The sequence below is a fragment of the Rattus norvegicus genome, chromosome 11, assembly GCF_036323735.1.
Source record: "Rattus norvegicus strain BN/NHsdMcwi chromosome 11, GRCr8, whole genome shotgun sequence".
In the NCBI taxonomy this organism is placed as follows: Eukaryota; Metazoa; Chordata; class Mammalia; order Rodentia; family Muridae; genus Rattus; species Rattus norvegicus.
Window position 1 is genome coordinate 97,401,663 of NC_086029.1, and position 23,984 is coordinate 97,425,646.

At 49.6% G+C, this 23,984-nt stretch overlaps 1 protein-coding gene across 4 annotated transcripts; it reads left to right on the top strand.

Moving 5' to 3' along the window:
- Positions 1-281: 281 nt before the first annotated feature.
- Positions 282-22,919, top strand: Ppil2 (peptidylprolyl isomerase like 2). 4 transcript variants are annotated; one of them, XM_063270662.1, is made up of 20 exons: positions 288-397; positions 1,656-1,705; positions 3,594-3,639; positions 6,015-6,077; positions 7,899-7,950; positions 12,067-12,118; positions 14,161-14,267; positions 15,102-15,191; positions 15,764-15,839; positions 16,937-17,097; positions 18,421-18,496; positions 18,662-18,768; positions 19,144-19,233; positions 19,547-19,580; positions 20,057-20,174; positions 21,158-21,214; positions 21,850-21,922; positions 22,012-22,074; positions 22,207-22,343; positions 22,655-22,919. In XM_063270662.1, the coding sequence occupies exons 1-20, from the start codon at positions 366-368 to the stop codon at positions 22,749-22,751; spliced, it is 1,581 nt and encodes a 526-aa protein (XP_063126732.1). In that variant the 5' UTR covers positions 288-365; the 3' UTR covers positions 22,752-22,919. The 4 variants fall into 4 exon arrangements, 3 of the variants coding, with proteins under 3 accessions (XP_063126732.1, NP_001017383.1, XP_063126733.1); NM_001017383.1 differs by having other exon boundaries at positions 322-397; positions 14,161-14,252; positions 22,655-22,917; XR_010055963.1 differs by lacking the exon at positions 22,655-22,919 and having other exon boundaries at positions 282-397; positions 21,809-21,922; positions 22,207-22,220.
- Positions 22,920-23,984: the final 1,065 nt, after the last annotated feature.

Below are 23,984 nucleotides of genomic sequence, written 5' to 3' on the forward strand. Positions count from 1 at the left end.
CTTTGGAGAAGAAGGTGTAAAAGGTTGAAGGCCTTAAATACAGAGGAAGTCATGTCTGAGCGAGTCTGTCTAGCATAGTATGGACTGAACAAGTAGCCAGACAGTGTACAGATACGTTTTCGAGGGCTTGGGGGAGGCCAACGCAGTTTGGTGGGAGACAGGAAAAGCAGACTCTACTCAAAGGCAGCAAGCCTCAGACTAGCTCAAAACCAGCATCCAGCATGTACCCTAGGAACCTGGAAACCACAATTCCCAGAATGCCCAATTCTAACTTCCGGTGCCTGGCGCGTCGAATTCCGGAAGTAGTTGAGAAAGCGGAGGCGCTAGAGCCTGAGTGTCTGCTGTGATCTCGGTTCGTCGCCACCATGGGGAAGCGACAGCACCAGAAGGACAAGATGTAAGTCGGCCCGCGTCTCTTGTCTCATCTCGTCGAGGTGCTGAAGGTTCTAAAAAGCCTCATCTCTCACAGGCGCGGTATCGTCCCTCACCGCAGCCTGTGCGGGCCAAGGCGTTCTGCGGCCGGACTAACTTCTGGGCTTTTCCCCTACCGCTTCCTTTTTTGCCTCCGAGTTGGTTGTCTACCATGCACAGCCAGGTCCGCTTCGTCCTGGCTCGAGCCTGTCAGCCTACACACAAGCAACAGCCTTCTAGTTGAAGACTTGCAGGCCGTGCTTCATGTTCCCCTCCCATTTGCTACTGTACTTTCTGTTTTCTGCTCTCTTTTCAAGCTAGTTATAGTCGGATGCTCCCCGCCCCCAACTGCTTGCAAGGATACCTTTGACTTCAGTATTGCCGGATCTAGTATCCGGCTTTTCAGCCCTGGGTCTTCTTCCCTTTCCAAAGCCTTTGGTGGGATCTTACATGCACGTTGTATTTTTATCTGCGCAAGATCTCTGTTTCATCCCTCTTTGCAGGGCTTCCCCCCCCTTCTCTCCCTCATCTCTGTGGTGGATCTGTTCTGATAGTCTCTCTTGCTCTAAGTCAGCAGCTTTTTCTCCACTTGGAAAACTTACAGCTTTCTCAAAACTGGTATACTAAAAGGGAACTCGGTAATTTTCACACCTAAGCCTGCCATAGGACATGCCCTATTCCTATCCTAGCCCAGTGGTTACATAGAGGGTCCCTGATTTACTAGGTATAGACTGAAGACAATTCTCATCCTAACGTAGTAGAAGCATACACAGAGCAACTGGAGCCATGTTAGATCATGTCCGGATCCTGCTCAAACCCACCCACCAGCTTCCCATCGCACTTAGACTTGATCATGGACTCGTTTGTGATTTGGCCAGTGCCTTGATTCCGTCTGTCTGCTCCTATGTACCTCACCACACTCTCCTCTGCTATCTCCTTTCTGGAACACATTCAGCTTGTCCTGCCCCAGTCTCAGTAAGAAAGACTCCTGTAAAGGGCTTCCCTCCCCAGGTCTTTGTATGCCTAGTGCTTTCCCCCTGTCAGAGAGGCTATAAATCCAGTTTATTTCCTTCTGGACAAGTTGATGTCTCTTTATCCTTCCGACTCTTGTGCTTCTATGCGCAGTGTCAATGCAGGTGTTTAATGTGTCTTTGCTAAGTGAGTGGGAGTTCTGTCATAAGTTATTTCTACAGCTTCTGTCTGTCTGCGACAGGACCCAATAACATATACTCTGTCTTCCTCAGGTACATCACCTGTGCAGAGTACACTCATTTCTATGGTGGCAGGAAGCCAGGTAAGGGGATGCTCATGGTCCTGAAGAATGCCAGCTTCCATGATCCAGAGCGATCCAGAGCGATCAGAACACTGACGTTATAGTAGATAACTTGGCTGAGTCTGGAGCTGGTAAATAGGACATATACTCAACACAGTACAGTACACTTTAGAGGAGGGGCTTAAAAATATAATTTAAAATGACCTTTTCTCTAGGAAGTGCTACAACCTTATTCTTTATAGGAGGAAAAAAAGGGAGGTTAGTACCCAAGGAAGTTGCCAAGGCTGTAGGAGAAAGGATTATTTATTTTATGTACATTGGCATTTGGCCTGCATGTGTGTCTGTGAAAGGTGTCAGATCCCCTGGAACTGCAGTTACAGATGGCTGTGAGCTGCCCTGTGGGTACCGGGAACCTGGGTCCTCTGGAATAGCAGCCAGTGCTCTTAACTGCTAAAATATCTCTCCAGCTCCCTCATGTTTTTTTCTCTTTTAAAGATAGTCTTATTACGTAGCTCAGGCTGGTCTTGATTCAAGATCCTTCTGCTCTGCCTCACTAGTCCTGGAATTACAGGCATATGTCACTGTGCCCAGTCATAGTCACAGTTGTAATAATTGGTAAAGAATACATGCTTTAAAGGCAAAATTCTATGTGCTGGGTTGATCGTGATGCCCACCTTGAATCCCAGCACTCAGAGGGCAGAGGCTGTTTGAGGCCAGGCTAGTCTACAGAGTGAGTTCCATGACAGCTAGGGATATACAGAGAAACCCTGCTTTGGAACAACAAACACAAATATTGTATATATTCCCAGCCCACCTATTTGTGAACTTATGGCTTTGTGCCTGCGTGCCAGGTAAATGCTTTACTATTCAGATCCTTTTCCAGCTCAAGGACATGTGTTTTGGTCTTTTTGTCTTTTTTTTTTTTTTTTTTTGTATCTTTACATTTTCAAAATGTTGGAGATCAAATCCAGGCCCTTGCGTATACTAAGCAAATGTTCCATTACTGAGCTACGCAGTCAGTCTTTAGTATTTTTTTTTTTTATGATTTTATTATTGGGTATACGCTCCAGAAATTGAACTCAGATGGTCAGGTTTACATGGTAAGAGCCTTTATCCACTGAGCCGTGTTGCTGACCTTCTGAGATTTGTTTTGTTTTACTTTGTAGCTCAGGTTAGCCTATACTACGTAGCCCAGGTAAACCTTGAACTTAAGATTCTTTTATGTCAGCTTCTTGAGTGCTGGAATGACATGCATGGACTTCCACTCTTGGTTCATGTTATCTCCTTAAAGATTCACTTATTTGATGTGGATGAGTGCCATGTCTGTATATGTCTGGCTAGGAGGCCAGAAGAGGCACTGGATCCCTTGGAACGGGAGTGATGGACAGTTGTGAGCCACCGTGGGGATTTTGGGAACTGAACCTGGATTCTCTGGAGTGCTCTTAAGCACTGAGCCATCTCTAGTTTGCTTGTTCTCTCTCTCTCTCTCTCTCTCTCTCTCTCTCTCTCTGTGTGTGTGTGTGTGTGTGTGTGTGTGTGGGGCACACACACAGGTTTTGTTTTTGGTTTTTTTTTTTTTTTTTTTTTTTGGTTCTTTTTTTTGGAGCTGGGGACCGAACCCAGGGCCTTGCGCTTCCTAGGTAAGCGCTCTACCACTGAGCTAAATCCCCAGCCCCTGTCTTTTGCTTTTGAAACAGGGTTTCTGGGTGTACAGTCCTGGCTGCTCTGGAACTTGCTTTGTAGACCAGGCTGCCCTGGAACTCACAGAGATCCACCTGTCTCTGCTTCCCTCTCAAGTCCTGGGGTTAATGGAGTTGCCACCCTGCCATGGTGATGTGGTTTTAATGGTAGCTGCACAAAGATGAAATATTTTCCAAATAGGTTTTCTTTTTTATTTCATCTTAAACAGATATCACACAGACAAGTTTTCGCCGCTTACCTTTTGACCATTGCAGGTAAGAGCTTTAAAGCCTTCTATTTTCCCTTGGCTCTGTTGAGTAACATTTCTCCCAAAATGCATGTGTGTGTTTTAAGGTAAGGTCTTCTAACTGTAGTTTGGGCTGACTTTGAACTCCTGAATCTCCTGCTACTGCCTCTCAAGTATTAGGATTACAGGCTGCCATACTTGCTTATGGAATGTATTTGCATAGACATCCTTGAACTTTTGATCATCCTTGAACTGAAAAATTCAAAATTTAAAATATCCTCAAATTCAAAACTTTATGAAGCCTGATGTAATACTAAGAAAGTTAGGGAGCTGGAGAGAAGGTTCAGTGGTTAAGAGCGCTGACTGCTCTTCCAGAGGTCCTGAGTTCAAATCCCAACAACCACATGGTGGCTCACAACCATCTGTAATGGGATCTGATGCCCTCTTCTGGTGTGTCTGAAGACAGCTACAGTGTACTTGTATATAATAAATAAATAAATCTTTAAAAAAAGAAAGAAAGAATTGGAACATTTTAAATTTTAAGTTTAGGGATGCTCAACATGTACCATTTGTGTGAACTTGACCAAACTCTGAGGTGTATGCATGGTTTTGTTTGTGCCTCTCAAGACCCCTTGAACTGGGAGAAAGTGGACCCAGCCATGAGGACAGTGCATGGGTATTTACCACGTTGTTTTTAGCCTCATTCATACCTTCTGAGGTTGGGTCGACTCTCTTGTTAAGTGTATTTTATGGCTGAGAGGAGCAGTCTTAGAAGAATGGTGTCACCTTCGGAAAGTAGTTCTTGTCCCAGATTAAGTAGCAGCAGCAGTGATAGTACCGACTCCAGTAGGCCCTTCTTTCCTTCCTCGGGACTCAGGGATTGGTGGGAAGGGGAGGGTAGCGCTCATGCAAAGCTGTCAGGTGTTGCGTTGGGGCATAATGGCATGTGGGCCATTGTCTGGGACCCAGCATTCACCACATACTGTTCCTCTCAAGGGAAGGCTGGGGAGGGGTGCCATTAGGTAGGGAAGTTTAGTATGTTGCTGTCCCTTCCCTCCCAAGTTCTAATCTGAATGTCAGGTGACTCACTTGAGGCCTGTCAGCCAGATAACACAGTGCACTGAGAAAGGGAGAGAGGCAGCAGCATGGGACACAAAGGGAGCAGACTACAGTGCAAGGCCTGGATATGGTTTTAATCCAGATATTGGGCCTTGCTATATCTGGACCACCAGGAAGCCCCATGCTGTGGTCATAGAAGGTGTCCCTGGGCAGGGCTCCCTCCTCAGCGCTCCTGTTGGTTGGTCATCAGCCTTGTTGGAATGATACTTTCGGTTTAGCCTGATCTTTGAAAGAGCACCGCTTCTGCTCTTGGTTCTTGTGCCTCTGGATGCTGCTCCCCAACTGGTCCCTGTGAACAAGCTCCCCACTGTAACCATGGGACTGACTGCTGCTGCTTCTGCTCCAGACACCTACTGGCTAGTTATACTCAGAGGGTTTTGTTGGTGGTGGTTTTTATTGTTTTGAGATACGGTTTCTCTCTGTAGTCCTGGCTGTCCTGGAACTTGCTGTATAGTCTAGACCAGGCTGGTTTTGAACTCAGAGAGCCACCTGCCTTTGCCTCCTGAGTGCTGGGAATAAAGGTATGTGCCACTCTGCCCCGCCAAAGGTTTTTTTTTTTTTTAATTTTGTTTTGTTTTAAGATTTATTTATGAATATGACTCCAGAAGAGGGCATCTGATCCCATTACAGATGGTTGTGAGCCACCATGTGGTTGCTGGGAATTGAACTCAGGACCTCTGGAAGAGCAGTCAGTGCTCTTAACCACTGAGCCATCTCTCCAGTCCTTGTTTTTCTTTTTTTTAAGATAGGGTCTGTATGCTGCCCTGGCTTCTGGCTGACCTGGAACTCAATATGTATACAGGCTGGCATTAAACTCAAGAAGACTGACTTGCCTCTGCTCCAGAGTAGTAGAATTAAGGGCTTGAGACCAGGAGAGCAGGAAAAGCAGTGACTGTGGTAGCTGAGGCTGCTGTAGACCTCCACTCCAGTCTTACAGGCATCTGCATGGGGTGGAGTTGTGCTGTACACCACAGGAGCCTCACTGATGAAGTCTTGGGTGGGGGAGGGCGGCTCTGGGCATGAAGCTTAGTCTGACTGATATGCAGGGATCTAGAGAGGGAATCTCAGTCTTGCTTCCTCAAGGCCACCACAAGAGACCTCTCTCTTCCATGACATAAGGTGGGCTGCAGCTGCCTCAAGTACTGAGGCTCCTCCTAGGACAGTGACTTATCCTTAGTGGTGCAACATCAGGGGCAGAGGGTACTGGAACTGTGGGCAGGGTTGTGGGGACCAGAGCATGCTCAGTGTGCCCAGAAGCTGATGAGGGATCTCTGTTCTTTTCAGTCTCTCTCTCCAGCCTTTTGTCTACCCAGTCTGCACCCCGGAAGGTGTCGTCTTCGACTTGCTGTGAGTTTCCTCTTAAATTTTAAATTTTTTTTTTTTTTTTTTTTGGTTCTTTTTTTTTCGGAGCTGGGGACCGAACCCAGGGCCTTGCGCTTCCTAGGTAAGCGCTCTACCACTGAGCTAAATCCCCAGCCCCACAAATTTTAAATTTTTAAATTTCTTCATCTGTGTGTGTGTGTGTGTGTGTGTGTGTGTGTGTGTGTGTGTGTGTCTGCCTGCCCATCCACCCAAGTGTGTGATATCAGGTGCATGTATATGTGGAGGCCAGAGGTCGACCTCAGAGGGCTCTCTCTGTTGCTCTCCACCTGAGAGTTTTGAGACAAGACCTTGTTAGTGAACCTGGCACTGTCAGACTGGCTGACCAGCAGGCTCCCGGTTCCACCTGACCCAGTCAGTCTAGTGCCTACTAAAGTTACAGATGGGTGCTGTCTTCAGCTAGCTTTTTTTTTTTTTAAGATGTATGTATGTATGTATGTATGTATGTATGTATGTATGTATGTATGTGTGTGTGTGTGTGTACACTGTAGCTATACTCACCATCTGATCCCATTACAGATAGTCGTGAGCCACCGTATGGTTTCTGGGAATTGAACTCAGGACCTCTGGTAGAGCAGTCGGTGCTTTTAACCGCTGAGCCATCTCTCTAGCCCTGTGTCTGGCTTTAACATGGTTCTTGGAATACAAATTTCAGTCTTTTATGCTTGCATAGAAAGTACTTTATCCACTAAGCTGTCTCTCCCCAGAACCTTACATTTAACTTTGATTTAATAAATATGCTGGATTCTTGGTACCAATTGGAGAAAGGAATGTTGAGTTTGTGGCTCTAAGCAGGGTCAAGGTTGCTAAAATCTTGTCCCTAGGAATCTCATGATGTCTGAGTGAGCCTCGTTGGTACCTGGGAGGGACAGCCAGGCCTTCGGGGAATGGCAGAAGTGCTCTGTGACCTCTGGCAGGCAGCACTAGCTGGCAGATGCTGTGGCAGTGCTTGGAGTGAAGATGAGGCCTTCTCCTCTGTGTCTTAGCACCAGCTCCTTACCTGCTGTGGACTAGAGAGATGAGAGCAGAGCTATGATGGGAGGCGCACAGTTCCCAGCATTGTATTCTGAAGCCCTATTTATATTCTAGCGAAACTTGTTTTAGATCCTAAAAAAAGGAAAATACTTCAATAGAACAATTTACCACAATGATCTCGCTATCCAAGATCATCTGTGAGTACTTATTCCCTCTTGGCCCTGTACACAGACTTCTTTTGTGGGTGCAAGGGGAGTCTTGCTGTATTGCCCAGGCTGGTGTTGAGTATCTGGGTTCAAGTGACTGCCCGCTCTCATAAATCTCCCAGATAGCGAGGCTTACACCATGGGTCTCTCGTCACTCTGCATGGCTGCTGACCCAGTGTTTCGTTATATAGATATACTCACGTCTGTGTGCCCTTTGCCCAGTTAGAGTTCTGGTTTGTATGTAACTGCAGTACCGCCTGCTCTCCACTGTCACCTGGGCACCGCTCTAAGGCCTCAGGTGTTGTCACTGCCAGCTGTGCTATGTGCTCTGGTGATCTTTTTCTCTTTTCCTTTTTTTTTTTTTTTAGATTTATTTTTATTTTTATGTGTGGATGTTTTACCTGCGTGTCTGTGTGTACACATGTGCAGTACCTATGGGAGCAGGGAGAGGAATGGATTCTCTGGGACTAGAATTACAGATGGTTGGTATTGTCATGTCATGTGGGTGCTGGGAGCTCAGGCCCTGTGCAAGAACACCAAGTGCTCTTTGCTCCTGAGCCATCTCTCCAGCCCCCTGGTGACACTTTTTGTTCTCTTTTCCTATCAGGAACATTGTCCCATGGCTTAAGAAGTATGGGACCGATCCGAGCACTGGAGAGGTAGGTGCTCACGCAGAGCCTGCTCCGCTCCTGGCTGCTTTGTCTGTGCGTGTCTCATGCACTCCGTGTGGAGAACTGCACAGAGCCTGGGAGAGACAGTCTAGCCTCTGTGTGCACATCTCAGTATGTATGTATGTATGTATGTATGTATGTATGTATGTATGTAGTATGTTGACACTCTGTACTTGCAGATTCTATTCTTGGATTCAGTCCCCCGTGTTCATAAAGAAGTATTTGTGGAAGGTTGTATGTGAACTGATCTGTATGCTTTTTCTTGTCATTGTTTCCTATCAGAGAATATGTGTTTAGCATTTATATTGTGGTAGGTAGCAGGCAATCAGGAGATGGCTTAATGTTGATGGGAGGCTACATGTAGGTTCTGGTCAAATGCTACAGCATTTTATGAGGCTGGAATATTTATGGACTTTGGTATCCTGAGCAGTCTTGGTACTGATCTCCTGTGAATGTACACCATTGTCTGTATCTTTCTTTGCTGGAGACAGGGTCTTACTCTGCAGCCCCAGCTGTCCTCTCACTTACAGCGGTCCTGCCTTAGCCTCCATGTCAGGCTGCATGTTTTCCCTTGAGTTGGATCACAGTGGGAAATTCACCTGTGTCTTGCTCTGTGCTCTGCCAGATGCTGGGGAGCCTCAAGGGTGTTAGTGCAGAAAGCACAGCTTTTTCTGTGAGACTGTTGGTTAAAAAGTATGGTTTTTATATTTATTTGCTTAATTTTGAGCACGTGTGTGTAAGCTTGTATGCACATCTACGTGGGTGCATTTGCCACAGCACAGGGTTAGAGGGCAACTTGTGGGATTCAGTTCTCTCTTCCCACCATGTGGGTTCTAGGGATCTAACTCAGGGTGGCAGGCTTGGTGGCAAGTGACCTCACACAAGCCAGCTTGGTCCACTGTCTGTCTGTGGCTGGGCTATATTGGAACTTCTGTCATTTGCCCGTCATGCAGAAGTACAGAGAATGGCCCCATGCACATATCTTGAGCACATAAGACTATTCTTCTAGGACCATTGAGTCAAAAGTATGTGCTTTGTCAGGTGTCATGGCTACTGGCCAACTAACTGCCCTTCAAAGTTGTTTGCATTTTAACCCTTAAAAAGAGTGTGCAAAAGAAGATACTTCTCGTCTATGACCTTGACAATTCTAGGTATAGTCTGGGCATTTTGTTGTTGTTGTTGTTTTGTTTTGTTTTGTCTTGCCTTGTTTTTTGAGACAATGTTTCTCTGTGTAGTAGCCCTGGCTGTCCTGGAACTCACTTTATAGACCAGGCTGACCTTAAACTCAGAGATCTACCTGCCTCTGCCTCCCGAGTGCTGAGGTTAAAGGTGTGTGCCAGCATTCCTGGCTCAGTTTGTTTTTTTAAATGGGTGGAAAGAAAGCCAGTCAGCTAAGTCATTTGCTATATGACCTGAATACAGGTCCAACACTGGGACTTCTGCCACTCAGAAGAATATTTCTAGATTGTAGCTCCTTCTGTAGTCTCATTGTCTACACAATTTACTAAGTAAGCCTCTAGGCCCTTGGTTCCTCTGCGTCTGAGGTCTGCCTCCTTTCCTTCTGTGGGCCTTGGTCTTCATCTTTCAGCTGTACCTGTTTAGGCACCAACTTGGTATGTGCTGGGTCTGACATGGGAAGGGGCAGTCAGGTCAGGTGTGTGGCTACAGTGACTCAGGGAAGGATGGGAAGGAGAGGGAGTAATGGGCTGAGATGTCTCTTCAGAGCTGTTGTGTTTGGTCCTGAGGACAAGAGAGATGACAGTATTTAGGTGCCATATTGGGGAACCTTCATGGCCCTAGACTTAGTCTGGGTAGGTTGGAAGCCCAGGTAGGGTCATTACCTGATCCATATTGAGGACAGCTCTGCATTTGTCAGGAAGGTGCTCTAAAGGAGCCTAGTGGACCTGGGGAGAACTGTCAGGGATCATATGTTTGTCTGGGTGAGAGGCAGAGAGAAAGGAGAGAACTGTGTCACCTAGCCCAACTTACCAAGAGCTTCCTGAGGAGTTGTAACCGTCCTGATCATCTGTAAGGGCTGGTGGACTCTGGTTCAGGGTCTGAGGCCAGGGCCATTGTGCTGCTGGTGCCAGTGTGACCGATCTTACCATGATTACCTCCTCGAAGATTCCCTTTTGAAGTAAGGTCCCACCCACAGGTTTGTGGGGGTTGTAAGCTTTGGAGGAACATTTCCATGCAGATCTAGGGAGTTGTTAATGTGTTGAGTATGGTGACCCTGTCTCCCTGTTAGAGTAGGTCAGATTCCTCCTTCACTTCTCAGCCTGCGAGCGACATTCTCTTGGCAAGAACGCTTGGGTGAGGGCATCGCTCAGTCGTGGAGCTCCACTCGTTCCCTTGCAGAAGGCTTTGGTTCACATTTTCTGTCACCACCCCCCAAGACAAAACCCAAAACACACACTTACAAAGTCCCAAACAAAACAAAATAAAAGCGTTCAAGGCTCGAATCTACTGGGTGGCAGGAAGCTGGTCGTAGTCTTTCTGGTTCTGGTGACAGTCTGGGATGGTGTGGGGTCCCGGGGACTTTCCAGTGTAGATGCACATGCTGCCAACTTGCCTTGTCCCTGTTCCAGAGGAAAGGGGCACTGTGCTACACACGGGGTCTCAAAATGTTTCTCTTCAGTGGCCTGGGTTAGACGTCTACCTCTTGAAGTGGTTTGCTTTTCTTCCTTGGTGTCCCACACTTGAATGTGGCTGACAGCCCTGAAGCTCCAGGATCCAGGCTGGGATAAGATCGCTTACTGGGGTCCTCATTATGAGGTCCCTGCCTTAGCTTGTAGTTGGTTGTGCTCTGCCTTGCTGACCTGAGGCTGTGACAACCTAGGGATGCCACCCTGGAGCTCCCTGCTGCAGCCTGCCCTTTGACGTCTGTTAGTGTTGTCTGCCACCTCTGTTCCCAAGATGCTGCCTCTGCTGCCTTGTGTACAGTTGTCCTCAGGAGCTCTACCTCTCTCTGCTGGACGTTGCTATGGTTACCCCTGGGTGCATGTTAGGTTTGTAATCTGCGTCACAGGTGCTCTTTGGGACATCAGATCTTGTTATTTGACTGTTTTCTGCAACTTTCAAACTACATGTAGCTTTTATTTTGGTCACAGCTAGAAGCTGGGGCCATTTTCTTTGTTCATGGAACCCCGCAGGGGTGTGTTCTGTTTAACACTCCTCGTCTGTGGGCATGCTGAATCCTCCCCTGTTGTACCTCTTTACCCATGTTAAGCACGTGTGAGCTCTAGCATATACCTTTTCCACTTTCAGTGTTTTGTTTCCTTTTAAACACTATTTGTACCGTAGTATAAGCAGCATACGCAGGTGCTCTCACGAGCTTTGTTACATTTATTTGTTTTGTATTTGTCTTAGTACACGTGTGCTTACAGTGTGTGCGTCAGGGTACAGCTTGTGGGACTTCTCTCTTTCCTCTGTGAAAGTCAGGCTCTGATAAACACCTTCACCAGCTAAGCCTGTTCTTGACATCCTACTAGTGTTAGACATTTTTATTTTACTTAGTAGCTTTATTAATTATTATAATATTATGATGTGGGTGTTCGAATGCCATGGTGCAAATGTGGGCAGAGGACACCTTCAGGAGAGTTGGTTCTCTCCCTCCACTGTGGGTTCCAGGGATTAAGTTCAGGTTTTCCAGCCTGCGTGAAGTAGCCCTATATGAAGTCAGATGTTCAGACAAGGGCTAGATATGGAGCTCAGTGGCAGAGCACACACTTCATACATAGAAGGGCCTGGGTTTGGTAGCTGTCACCAAAAAGGAAGTTCAGGCAGTGTAGAAATACACACCAATCTTTCTTCCACACCCTCCTCGTTTAGCCCCGTGACTACCCCCCCTTACCTTGGTGGTGTCTGTGTGTCTGTAAATCTGGGGATCTCACGCCTGGGGTGTACAGGTGCGTCAGTGAGCCATTCTGCAGGCCTTGGGAGTCCTGGTTGTGTCTTGGAGACTCCCCAGAGAGAGTTCTGTTTTCCTGTAAGCTGCAGAGGGTCAGTTGTGCAGAGATCTTTCTGTTCTGTCCCTGTGCCTCTGTCTTGGTGGCCTCTGTGTTACTTCACCCCTTATTCATTGTTGTTAATTATGTCTTCCAGAAACTTGATGGGAAGTCCCTGATTAAGCTGAACTTTGCAAAGAACAGTGAAGGTGAGAATCCCTTTTATACCCAGCTCCAGGACTGGCCCATAGAGACCCCAAGCTCCTACTCTCACCAACTTTGTGTCTAATGATCAGGCATTCCTTTCCTTTCTCTTGTGGTTGGAGGTTGAATATGGGGCTACACATGCTAACCCGGTATTCTATCTCAGGCTCATCTCCAGCCTCTCTCATTCCTTTCTGACACTCGATTTTAGTTTTCCATATGTCACATGACTTCCCAAAGGTCCAGGTGGTTTAAGGACAGGTGGGTCCCAGAAAGGCAATTAGGCTGTTGTGAGCTGCCAGTGCCATAGTTGGGCCCTGTGCATGAGCCATACCTGGGTGAAGCTGGGCTGTTCATGACTGTAGGTGGAAGTTGCTTGGAGCCAGGCCCAGGGTGGCCAGCCCATCTGTGGTTGTGGGGTTTGGGAAGCATTCCTACTCTAGAGCAGACTGTCACCCCTCTGCCTCATTTGGAGCCTCCTACTCTGAGTCCCTCTGTGGCCTCTTGTTGCCTTTCCAGATAATGCAGCTATAATTATAGCTGCTGTGCTCTCGTCCTGGGGTCTGATCGATCTTTGTGGGCTGGGCTAAGGGGTCTCCCTTTCACTCTGGTACAAATGCCGTGGGCGAGCTCACTGTCAGTGCTTACTGGGTGTTTTCCAGGGAAATGTTGCAAGCATAGGGAAGGGCAGGCATCTTTCTTCATTGTCTGAGATACAGCAACCTTGGGTTCATAGGTCATATGTGTCCTATATTGAGCAGATTGTCCTGTACTATCTGCCTGGAGATGTGCAGGTAGGGGTGAGATGCGTGTGCATGCGTGTGTGGCTGTGTGTGCATGCATGCAGTCCTAAGTGAGAAGAGCTTTTGTTGGGGGCAGAATCTAGCAAAAGATGACTAGTGCATCAGATGTCCTCTCTATTCTAGACAGGATTAAAGGAAGGAAGGGCACCAGGAGGACACCCACTGAGGGCAGCAGACAGGCCTGAGAGGAGACTTGGTAAGAGAGAGCTGTATGCAGACCTGGGAAACATTCCAGACAGGTGTGCTTGAGGGTGTCTGCATGGCAGGAGTCTAACACTGTGGAAACCATCTCATGCACCCTAGAGGCTGGGCACTCAGGAGGCTGGGGTCTCTGTGTTTTTAAGGCCAGATGCTCTACAGAGCAAGTTCCAAGACAGCCAGAGCTACATAGAGAACCCTGTTTTAAAACAAAACAACAAGAAAAACATAATGACTTATATCTTAATAATAGCATGTGACATGAAAAAAAAATGAATAGGAATTTCCTGGTCACACCAAATATATGCCCAGTGGTTGAGTGGTTAAATTTCCTTTTCTTTTCTTCTTTTCTTTAGTGTGTGTATGCGTGCGCTGAGTGAGCTTGTGCGGGTGATTTTTTTTTAAACTGAGATTTTTAGAAGTCTATGTAAATGCATGTGGGTAACATGAGTGTTTGCTCCCCCACTCCACTGTCTGTTGGGTCTCTGTGGATGGAAGACCGTCTACTGCGGCTGGCTGGCTGAGTGGAAAGCTAGGTGAGGAAGGCCAGGAGATTAAGACGAGGAGAGATGGGGAGTGGTGGAGGTGTTCTGCGTGAGGCAGCAGGGCTTTGGTCTAGTGAATGAACAGGAGCTGGTTAATGGTGTCGGCATGGAGCCGAATGGCTGCCCTCCTGGGGTTCCCAGGTCTTGGCGTCTGGCCTACGGTTTGCCGTCTTCCTTTTCTGACCACTACTGATTGTTCCATCTCTTTCCTTCTGTCCCCTCTGTCCCATCATCCCTCTCTCCCGCCAGCCTCCCTGCTTCCCTCTCTCCGTCCCTGTGGTACTTGTTGGATGTAGAACTTAGCACCTGCTAGGCAAATGCACTGCTCCTCCTCATCTTCAGTATTCACTTTGAGACAGCGTCATGGTAAACTGTCCCGCTGGCCTTGCACTCCGTTCTTCTGCTTCCGTTTTTGGTTAGCTACAGTTAAAGTATGTGTTGTTATGATTGTTTACTCAGAACCCTTGAGGGCCACTAGCCCTGCGTGTGCTCTCTCTCCAGGGCAGTACCACTGTCCAGTGCTGTACTCCGTGTTCACTGACAACACCCACATCGTGGCCATCAGGACAACTGGCAATGTCTACACCTATGAGGTAGACCCCCTTGCAGTGAGTGGGACTCTCTAATGTTGGGCCCTCACATGTGCCTGGCTGAGTGCTGAGGGAACCAGGAGCAGTGAGCACGAGCTTGCCTGTCCTCGTGGCCTTCATAGCCTCCAGCACAAGACACGATCTCTAAAATAAAGTTAGGGGGTTGGGGATTTAGCTCAGCGGTAGAGCACTTGCCTAGCAAGCGCAAGGCCCTGGGTTCGGCCCCCAGCTCCGAAAAAAAGAAAAAAAAAAAAAGTGCCAATAGGGTCCTATTACCCTTGAAATCCCTGAAGTCACCTCAGGGTATGTAATCCTATGAGATAATTCTTAGGGGTTGGGGATTTAGCTCAGTGGTTAAGCGCTTGCCTAGGAAGCGCAAGGCCCTGGGTTCAGTCCCCAGCTCCGAAAAAAAGAACCAAAAAAAAATAAAAAAATAAAGTTAGGTGATGCTGGTGGCCTTTGGCCCTGAAACCCAGGCAGGCAGTTTGGGCTCCATAAGCAAGGAAGGGTTCCTTGTACCCTGGACGGTATCCCCAGCGTGGACCAAACTCTAGAAGGAACATGGCAGCAAAGGGAGATAGGGGGAGGACAGGCTCTAGGAAGGAGAAGGCGCCAGGTCGGCAGGAGGGACAGGAGCCATCTCCATTCCTGGCTCAGTCTAGGATGAGGACAGGACACGATGCAGGAGAGCCCATGTGGGAGTGCTTGCCTGAAGCAGCAGTTGTCTTGGCTGTCTCCGCCATTGCAGATGAGAGCACCTGAAACTGTACCCAGATACCCAGAGTGGCTCTGCGTGCTCCTTTACCTCATATCTGTTCCAGAAGGAACCGCGATTTCTCTGTCCTGTTCTAGGCAGTGGAGCAGCTAAACATCAAGGCCAAGAACTTGAGGGACCTGTTAACTGATGAGCCCTTTTCCAGGCAAGACATCATCACCCTGCAGGTAGGGAGCTTCACAGAAAGGGCCTCACCTTGACCCTCAGCTCCACTCTGCCCCCAGCTTTCCTCACCAGGCTTGGTGGCTTCTCGTCCACTTCCTCACAGCCACTGAGAACCATGACCACCTCTGGCTCTCACCTCCCCACAACTGTCGTAGGTGTCAGGACTTAGGCTGCTCTTCAGGTCCACCCCTGCTCCCAGAGCAGCATCTACACAGTTGTCCCCATGGTGGTGTGTGGACGGCCTTGAGAGAGTGTAGGCTAGCATAGAGTTAAACGACGCTGTGGCTTGTTCCTTTCTGACTGAAGCTTAGTCCAGTGGCTTCCTTGCCCACATCCTGTGCTACCTGGCAGCAAGCCTCACTCCCTGTTCTGTAGTCTAGGGGCAGGGCACACTGCTTGATGAGCAGGTAGGCGGTCTGTGCTCTGGACTTGCACCTCTGCTTGTTACCGGGTCAGCTGCAGCCTCTTCCCTGCAGGCACCTGCCCAGCCTTAGGCACCTGGCGCGCACGGTGCCTGAGCCTGAGGTGCTTGACACAGCCCTCAGTGCTTCTGAGTGTTCTCTTCCTCCCACAGGACCCCACCAATCTGGACAAATTTAACGTCAGCAGCTTCTTCCATGTAAAGAATAACATGCGAATGATAGATCCAGGTATGGACACCTAAAGGCTGCTGTGAGTGGAGCACAGGGTCTTGGCCAAGCCCTTTCTTCTTGGGGGCCCAGACACTGTGGGGGGCTCCAGAGTGGCTTTTGCCTAACTAGATTTAAAATTTTGGGAAATCTTGACTATCGGGAAAGTTGCTGTATGGATGCGGCTGTTCTTAAGTTTGCAGCAATCCTCCTGCACTCGCCTTCTAAGAGCTGGCATTACAAGCACGCACTACCTTGTCTGTCAGACGCTTAGAGAAGCAGCTGACTGTCCTCTTGGAAACACCGACACCTACCTTTCCCCAGCTCTGGTGGCACTGTTTTCTGGATTGCTGTTGGCCACTGTTCTTTCTAGGGCACAGTGACAGAGGGGGCTGTAGGTGAGACTGGGTGACATCAGACTTGTCTAGGGTACAGACTGGGCCCTTGTTGGTCCATGCCGTTGAGCACACTGACACACTACAGAGTGGCTGAGGCATCTGAGCTCACTGGCTGCACACCAAGGAGCCGGCCAGACTCATGCCCAGGGCTTAGCTGGCCCCACCTTAGCAGGAAGCAGTACTCCTGATGCTCATAATGAACTGTGGACCAGTCAGGATTTAGAGAGGTAGAACACACAGCTCAGGGATAACTGAGCTCAGGAGACCCAGAGGCCAGGACTTGGGAGGCTCACTGCCCAGTAAGTTAGAGCCTTTGGCCTAGCAGGCAACATGTGACCTTCCTTCCCTTGAAATAAACACTTTTAAATCCACAAAAACAAAACATCATTGTGAGAAGGTTGCAGTGTAGCTGATAGAGAGAACGGGGTGACTCCTGCTGACTGTGTGAAGGACATCCCTTCAGGCCTTGGGCCAAGCACCATAACTTCTGTGGGCCCCCACTCTCACCCCCCCACCCCCGTCCCTTGCTGCACTTCCTAGCGCTGCCGCCAGACCATCAAGGGCGGTAAGTTATGGCTGTGCTAAGGCCAGACAGAGAACCCTGCCCTAATCAGCTCTCCTGTTGCTGCTGCTCATGTGGCCAGCTCCTTCTCTATTCCTGTTAGCTCATCTTGAAACTCTGGGACCTTGGCTGCCCAGTTCCATTATACTGTTTCGTAGATGAGGAAAAGGCCAAACAAGACCCATCTTATTATTTGAAAAATACAAATGCGGAGACCCGAGAGACGCTACAGGAGCTCTACAAAGAGTTCAAAGGAGATGAGATTTTAGCAGCTACCATGAAGCCACCTGAGAAGAAGAAGGTGGACCAACTGAATGCCGTGAGTGGGGCACTCTGGCTCTGCCTCTGAGCCATGAAAGATCCCAGGGAAGGTGCTGACAGGGCCTGGAATGTATTTTGTGCCATGGTGGATGGGATCCTCCCAGTATTGTGGGGCCCTCCAGGGCTGCTGGGGTGACTGGATCCCAAGCAGATCAGAACGGAGTAGCACACTCTCGGGCTGGAGGAATAGTTGGCAACCTGGGTCCCATGGCAACAGTGGCTCAGCAGAATAGGGCTGCCTTGTGCTGCGGCCTTGACATAGGTTTCAGTGACCAAGCTACCTGCTGTCTTTGGTGTTCCAAAGACATTTCAGGACAGAGATAGGAGGGCTCGTATTGCCGCTCTGTGATGGCAGGGAGGGCTGGGGTTGCTATAGCTACCAAGGTCCCAGACCTTACCTGGGCCTCACCTGGGTCCAGCATGCTTGTCTGCCCTACCCCCTATCTGCAGCTGTGGTGTTGGAATTTCTCCAGCACATTTAGCCAACAGGTGCTGTCTTTCTCCCATAGCCTGAGCCATGGGGAAGGCAGAGGTGGAGTCTCCCACGTAGGGAGTTATTCAGGAAAATTTAGAAAATTAAAGTTCATCTATAATTTTCTAATCTGAACATACTTCTTGTAGAGCAAGAAGCCCTGGGTTCGGTCCCCAGCTCCGAAAAAAAAAAAAAAAAGAAGAAGAAAAAACAACAACAAAAAAAAACATGTGGACAAACCGAGCAGTCATGCATTAATCATTTTGTTTTGTTTTGTATTTCTAGCTGTCCTAGATCTTACTTTGTAGACCAGACTGGCCTTGAACTAACATAGATCACTTGCCTCTGCCTTCCAAGTGCTGGGACTAAAGGTTTGAGCCACCCTACTCGGTGACATAATCTTTATATATCTTCTTAAATAAATCAGCTGGTGTTGGTGATGTATATACCTTTAATCCCAATGAAGAGGCAGAGGCAGGCAGATCTCTGAGTTCAAGGCCAGCCTGGTCTACAGAGTAAGTTCTAGGACAGCCAGGGATGCACAGAAAGAAACTCTTACTCTCAAAAAACAAAAACAAAAAGCCTTCAGAAAGAAACTTACAAGTGCCTTTGAGGCATATCCTGGGAGAAGGCGACATTAGTGTGGCAGGCAGTTCTTCCTGTCTTGACTTACTGTTAGGTGTGACCTAGAGAGTGGCCTCACTCCCTCTCTGGGTACCAGTGATCTGGTTCTCTGGTCTTTGCCAGCCAGTTGGGCTGGGCTCTCCCTGTGCCTGTGCATGGTGGTTAGGGGGGCTGCACTTGAGGAGAGATAATGGCAGGGGGTGTAAGCACGTAGCTTTCTTGCAGGCCCACTATTCCACAGGGAAGGTCAGCGCGTCCTTCACCTCTACCGCCATGGTGCCTGAGACCACGCATGAAGCAGGTACTAGCTGTCTCTCCCTCCTGCTCACTTGCCTTGCATCCCCTCCGCACTGGTGTACTTCTCAGACGTGGGGTGCCCCTGATGGGAGGCTCATTAGTGCTGCAGGCCATAGGGCCTGAATGGAGGAGGTGCAGGGCAAGTGCCGAGCTCAGGACTTGTTTGCAGCTGTCATTGATGAAGATGTCCTGCGCTACCAGTTTGTGAAGAAGAAGGGCTATGTGAGGCTACACACCAACAAGGGTGACCTCAACCTCGAGCTGCACTGTGACCTGGTGAGTATGATGGCTGTTCTCAGGTGGTTTGGGAGCAGCTGGGTAGGCATGCCTTAAATGTGGAGCTGTGGTAAGTTTGCTTTTAAGAAATCCTGCCTGAATCTACCTGAGAACCAAAAGGGCCCTGACTTCCTTCCCTGGAGTCCCTTTAGCAACATACCTCCTTGGTAAGTAAGTGTATGTGCAGATCCTAGAAAAGGACCGTGGAGCTCTCTGTCCCCCACGTGTCTGTCATATGGCTGCAGGACTCCGTGGCCTAGCTCTCAGAGGTCAGACTGAGCCAGAGTCCACAGACAGGTAGCTATGATAAAGGTCTGCATGGCTTGTGCCTCTGCTGCTAACTACTGCGCCTCATAGTATTGTGATATTTTGCAGACACCAAAAACCTGTGAAAACTTCATCAAGCTCTGCAAGAAACAGTATTATGATGGTACCATCTTTCACAGATCCATCAGGAACTTTGTGGTGAGTGGTACAGGTTGGTGTGGCCATAGATGCTTGGTAATATGGGCAATGTCCAGGAAACAAACAGGCTCGTACTTGCCGTGTTCCAGATACCCTGGCCATGTTCGGCCAGGGTAGGGTCTTAAGGTGTATCTTGTGCCAGCGATCCCAAATCTAGCCCTTCAGTGCTCACCCAGGAAGACCTGGGGTCAGAGAGGAGATCCCTGTCCTCACTGCAGCACATGGCTGTGGGGAGCTTGTCCAGTTAGTAGGCAGGGTGTGCGGGGGCGATAGGCATCAGAGCGAGTGACCTCATTGTGGTTTATTTTTACAGATCCAGGGTGGTGACCCTACTGGTACAGGCACAGGTAGGTGCCAATGTCAGCCCTGTTCTATTGGAATAATAAATATGACTGTTCTATGGGGCCTGGTAGGGAGTTGGGTTTTAAGTTCTAGGTGTGTAATTTTCCAGACTTGGGGGTGGCTGGCCACTCAGTGACTGGCCTTCTGACCTACCTTGGGCATGCCCCTTAGTTTTCCCACAATATCAGTTCATCTTTGCTAAGCCCCAGGACCTACCATCACAAGACAGGGAGGTGAGGTTCTCAGAACCCACTTGCTCACAGGTCTGGCCATGCCCTCCTGTCATGCAAGAAGGTAGCCCCATTGCTCCTACAGGGCAAGCCTTCAGCTACAGGGGCCAACCAGGACTTGGACCCATTTGCTGGAGCCCCGGGCCCACCGGTGAGATAGCAGCTTGTATTTAAGACACTGGGATCTAGGAGTCCTCAAGGAGGCTGCCTCAAGGCTCTGGCTGACCACTGACTGCTTCTCTTTGTTCTAGGAGGAGAGTCATACTGGGGCAAGCCTTTCAAAGACGAGTTCCGTCCCAATCTTTCACACACAGGCCGTGGGGTGCTCAGCATGGCCAATTCAGGGCCCAACACCAACAAGTCTCAGTTGTGAGTCCATGTCCAGCTTTTTTTACTCATCTGCTGGGGGTAGTGTTCAAAGGACCTAAGAGTTCTCTCTCAAAATTGTGCTGGACCTAAGTCAAATCCAGTCAAAGTACTGCACACCTAGACTAAGCCTAGGTCCCTTCAGTAAAGGAGCCCAAGTCAGCTGGTCCAATAGCATTCTGAGCTGAAAGCAGTACTTAAAAGTAGGTACCAAAGGCTTCTTTGGGTAGACAGGTAGAAATGGGAGTGTGTGCCATACCTGAGGTGGAGACAGTCAATCAGTTGTCATCCTTAGTTCCAGAGTGAGGTCAAGAGTAGCATGGTCAAATGAGTCCTGGTTTGAACAGCAGTAACAAGCGTGAGACTAAGTGTACGTAGTGTGGGCTTGATGCTTTTCACACTTGCTTGGTGGCCCTGCTTGCTGGGTGAGGCATGCTGTCAGACTCACATTTCTGAGCCTCACTAGGAGGTGTGGCAGTCAGGCTGGGGTGCTGTCCTGTTGGCGCAGTAGGACTGTCCTCTTGCCACTCAGGGTAGGGACCTCACACTTCCTGCTAGGATTGCAGGTGCTCCCCCTTGTCTCATGTCATCTAGCCATTTGCTGTCACCTGTTTAGTCTACAGTCTAGAGCTTCTTCCAGACAGCACACACCTGGACTGTACTTCACCTTGGAAGCCTGCCTCAGTCCTCTGCCCCTGGCAGGGCTCATGGTGGGGTTGAGTCAACCCATTTCCTTCCTCCAAATAGTCTAACAACCACGCTCAAGCCGCCTGCCTCTCCTGCTTGCCTTCCATGGGAGGTTGGCAACCATACTCTGGCTTTCTCCTGAGAACCAGAGGTCTGCATTTACCTGTGGCCTTGGCAGACAGGCAGTGGGCAGGAAGCTACAAGCTGGGAAGGGCTTCTACTGAGGAGCAGTCATCACTGGATGAGAGCACACCGGTGGGACAGCCTGCTACTTCCTAATCTGTCCTTCCTCCCCCCAGCTTCATCACCTTCCGGTCCTGTGCTTACCTGGACAAGAAGCACACCATCTTTGGACGGTAAGAGCGGATGCTGTACACATTCGGAGTACAGTGTGGGCTTCCCTGCCTTTCCCAAACCTGGTGTTATCCCCTCTTATTGCCACTACGGACTGTGGGTATTTCTATGGGGGAAGGCCTATGGGGCCAAGGAGAGGAGACACCCAGGCAGCACTAGCTCATACTTCCTCTCAGGGCACCGTTTGGAGGCCTGAGCCACATTGCTTTCTCCTCATCCACTAGTCTAGGGTCAGCAGATTTTCCCAGAAAGGCCCAGATGGTATTTTTGCATTCCGTGCTGACAGTTCAGTTATTGGGGGGGGGGGGGGGAGCTGGGTACAGTGGTATTCTTAGCACTTGAGAGTTCTTGGCCTGTTTCAGTTAGTGAGTTCAAAGCCAACCTGGTTTATATAAGATCCTGACTCAGCAAACCGGGGAAAGGAAGTATAGAGACAAGGACTGAGGCTCATCCAGGAACCCTTCGGTCACCAAACACGGCTGGGTGTGGTGTGCTGCTCACCTCTCTGTGGTGGCTCACCCTGTCCTGTCTGGTGACTACTCTGCTAGTCCACTTCATGGTAGGTCTCACCTCTGCCATAATGCTCCTCTGCTCAGGGTACTCGGGGACCCAGCCAGCTCTTGTCCCTCTGCTGCAGGGTTGTCGGGGGCTTTGACACGCTGACAGCTATGGAGAATGTGGAGAGTGACCCCAAAACTGACCGCCCTAAGGTATGCGCTAAGGGAGAACAGAGCACCACACCCACTTGGTGCTATTTGGCAAAGTCTGCTGCCTGCTCACGTAGCCTCTCTGCCACCAGGAAGAAGTGCGCATCTGTACCACCACAGTGTTTGTGGATCCCTATGAGGAGGCCGACGCCCAGGTGAGGAGGGTGCCACGCAAGTCACGTCCTTGGTGGTTAGGAGCAGAAGGGCACACTCGGAGGCTCTCCCTTCTATATGGGGGTGAGAAGACCCAACCCTGGGTTCTGTGTGACAGTCTTGCTACCTCCCAGATTGCCCAGGAACGGAAGAAGACACAGCACCAAGTGGATCCAGAGGCCAAGGCCAAGACGAACCAGCCCCAGCCTGGAAACCAGGGCCCCCAGACATACCGCCAGGGGGTGGGCAAGTACATCAACCCTGCAGCCACGTGAGTGTGATTGATGGGTGGCATCTCCCATATCCCCCTGGAAGCTGGGACCTCTCCTCACAGTGCTTCACAGTGACCAAGTAGTGGCCGGAGCAGCACAGGCCAGACTGGAGACTACGGCTGAGGGTCCTGCCTGCCTCGTGAGGTTCTAGACAAGGCCCCTGTGCAGCCCAAGGATGGTTTACTGGCTCGACTGTGGAGCAGCACTGTGTGGAGAGGGCGCTTCTGAAGGGAAGGCTATCTGTGCAGAGCTCACAGCACAGGCTCCTGGCTCTTCTGTGGCAACTGGAGTGTTTTTCCTCATGTCTTAGGAAACGAGCAGCAGAGGAAGAACCATCCACCAGCACAGCTATCCCCACAGCCAAGAAAAGGCCCAGTCGGGGCTTTGGGGACTTCAGCTCCTGGTAGCAGCAGGCTGGCCTCAGGGATCCTGGTAGGGGTGCAGGGCTGTGGGCCTCCAGGTCTGTCCCTGAGCCCTTTACCCTTGCCATCAGTTTGGGCTGTGAACCAATAAATCTGTTGCCTAGGACCTGGGTCCAGTTTGGGCCCCTGGGACTCCTGGGATCCCCTTCCTCATCTGGTGCCAGTGGTCTCTGTCGGCCTCAGGATGGCTGTGTGCCCATTCAACACATTCCTTGGCCAGTGCTACCATTTATGTGTCCTGTTAAAAATGGAGATTTTCAAGGGGGTCTCTATAGTCTTAGCATTCAGGATACCAAGGCACAAGGGGTTGATGTTCGAGGACAACCTGGGCTATGTAGGGAGACTGTCAAGAGAAAGTAAGGAGGTTGAGAACACGGACCTACCTGGTCTGGATCCCAAGGCAGGAGTTGCTACGCCTGAGCTACTGTGACAGGGTCTCATGGGCTTCCTCACCTTGACGCTCTCCACAGAGCACTTGTACTCTTGCTTGGGTCAGCATGCTTGCTGTCCAAACTACTCAGTTGCCTACCTTTCTGCGTCGACCGTGAAGACCTGCTGAGCCCAGTCAGGACATGCTGTTCTGAGCAAGCCCAAGGTTCTCATAAAGAGGCGGCTCCCTTCTGAGTCTTCCAGCCACCTGCTCCTTTTTTATGGTTTTGAGACAGTCTGTCTATGCCCTGGGCTGTCCTAGAAGTCAATTAAGAGGCAGAGACCTCTACCTTCCCAAGCAGTTTGAGTAAAGGCAGTCACCACCATGCCTGGCTTACCAACTTTTGATTCTAGGACAGTTGTCTGTGTGTGTGGTGAAAAGAACCCACTGGGTCCACGTCCAGATCACTTGCAGCCACCACCTGCTCCTCAGCACTCTGCTTCCCCTGAACCTTTCCCTAGTGTTTAAGTGTGGGCAGTGTCGTGTCACGGGGTTTTCTGTCACTAAGCACATCCGCAGAGTAGCCACATTACATCCTAACTCAGGCTTCCGTTTTACCCCAAACCCTGGAATCCACAGAATCTCCAGAGCTGTTGGTCCAGGGGTGCAGCTGCTCTTGTTTGCATGTCTGATGTCAAACCATAGGCCTTTGTGTTTCTGGGAGATTGTCTGTCTTCATCCACTTCCAGCTGCTGTTACATCATCTCAGAGTGTGACTGCTGCTCACCCCTGGCTGTCCTTGACACTTGTGCAGCCACCCTGCCTTCCTATGCCTCTCTGGCTATAAG

Coding starts and splice junctions, on each gene's coding strand:
- Ppil2 (XM_063270662.1), top strand. CDS start 366: ATGGGGAAGCGACAGCACCAGAAGGACAAGAT. Junction 15,192..15,763: donor AAGACATCATCACCCTGCAG/GTAGGGAGCTTC, acceptor TTCCTCCCACAG/GACCCCACCAATCTGGACAA. Junction 19,234..19,546: donor GATCCATCAGGAACTTTGTG/GTGAGTGGTACA, acceptor TTATTTTTACAG/ATCCAGGGTGGTGACCCTAC.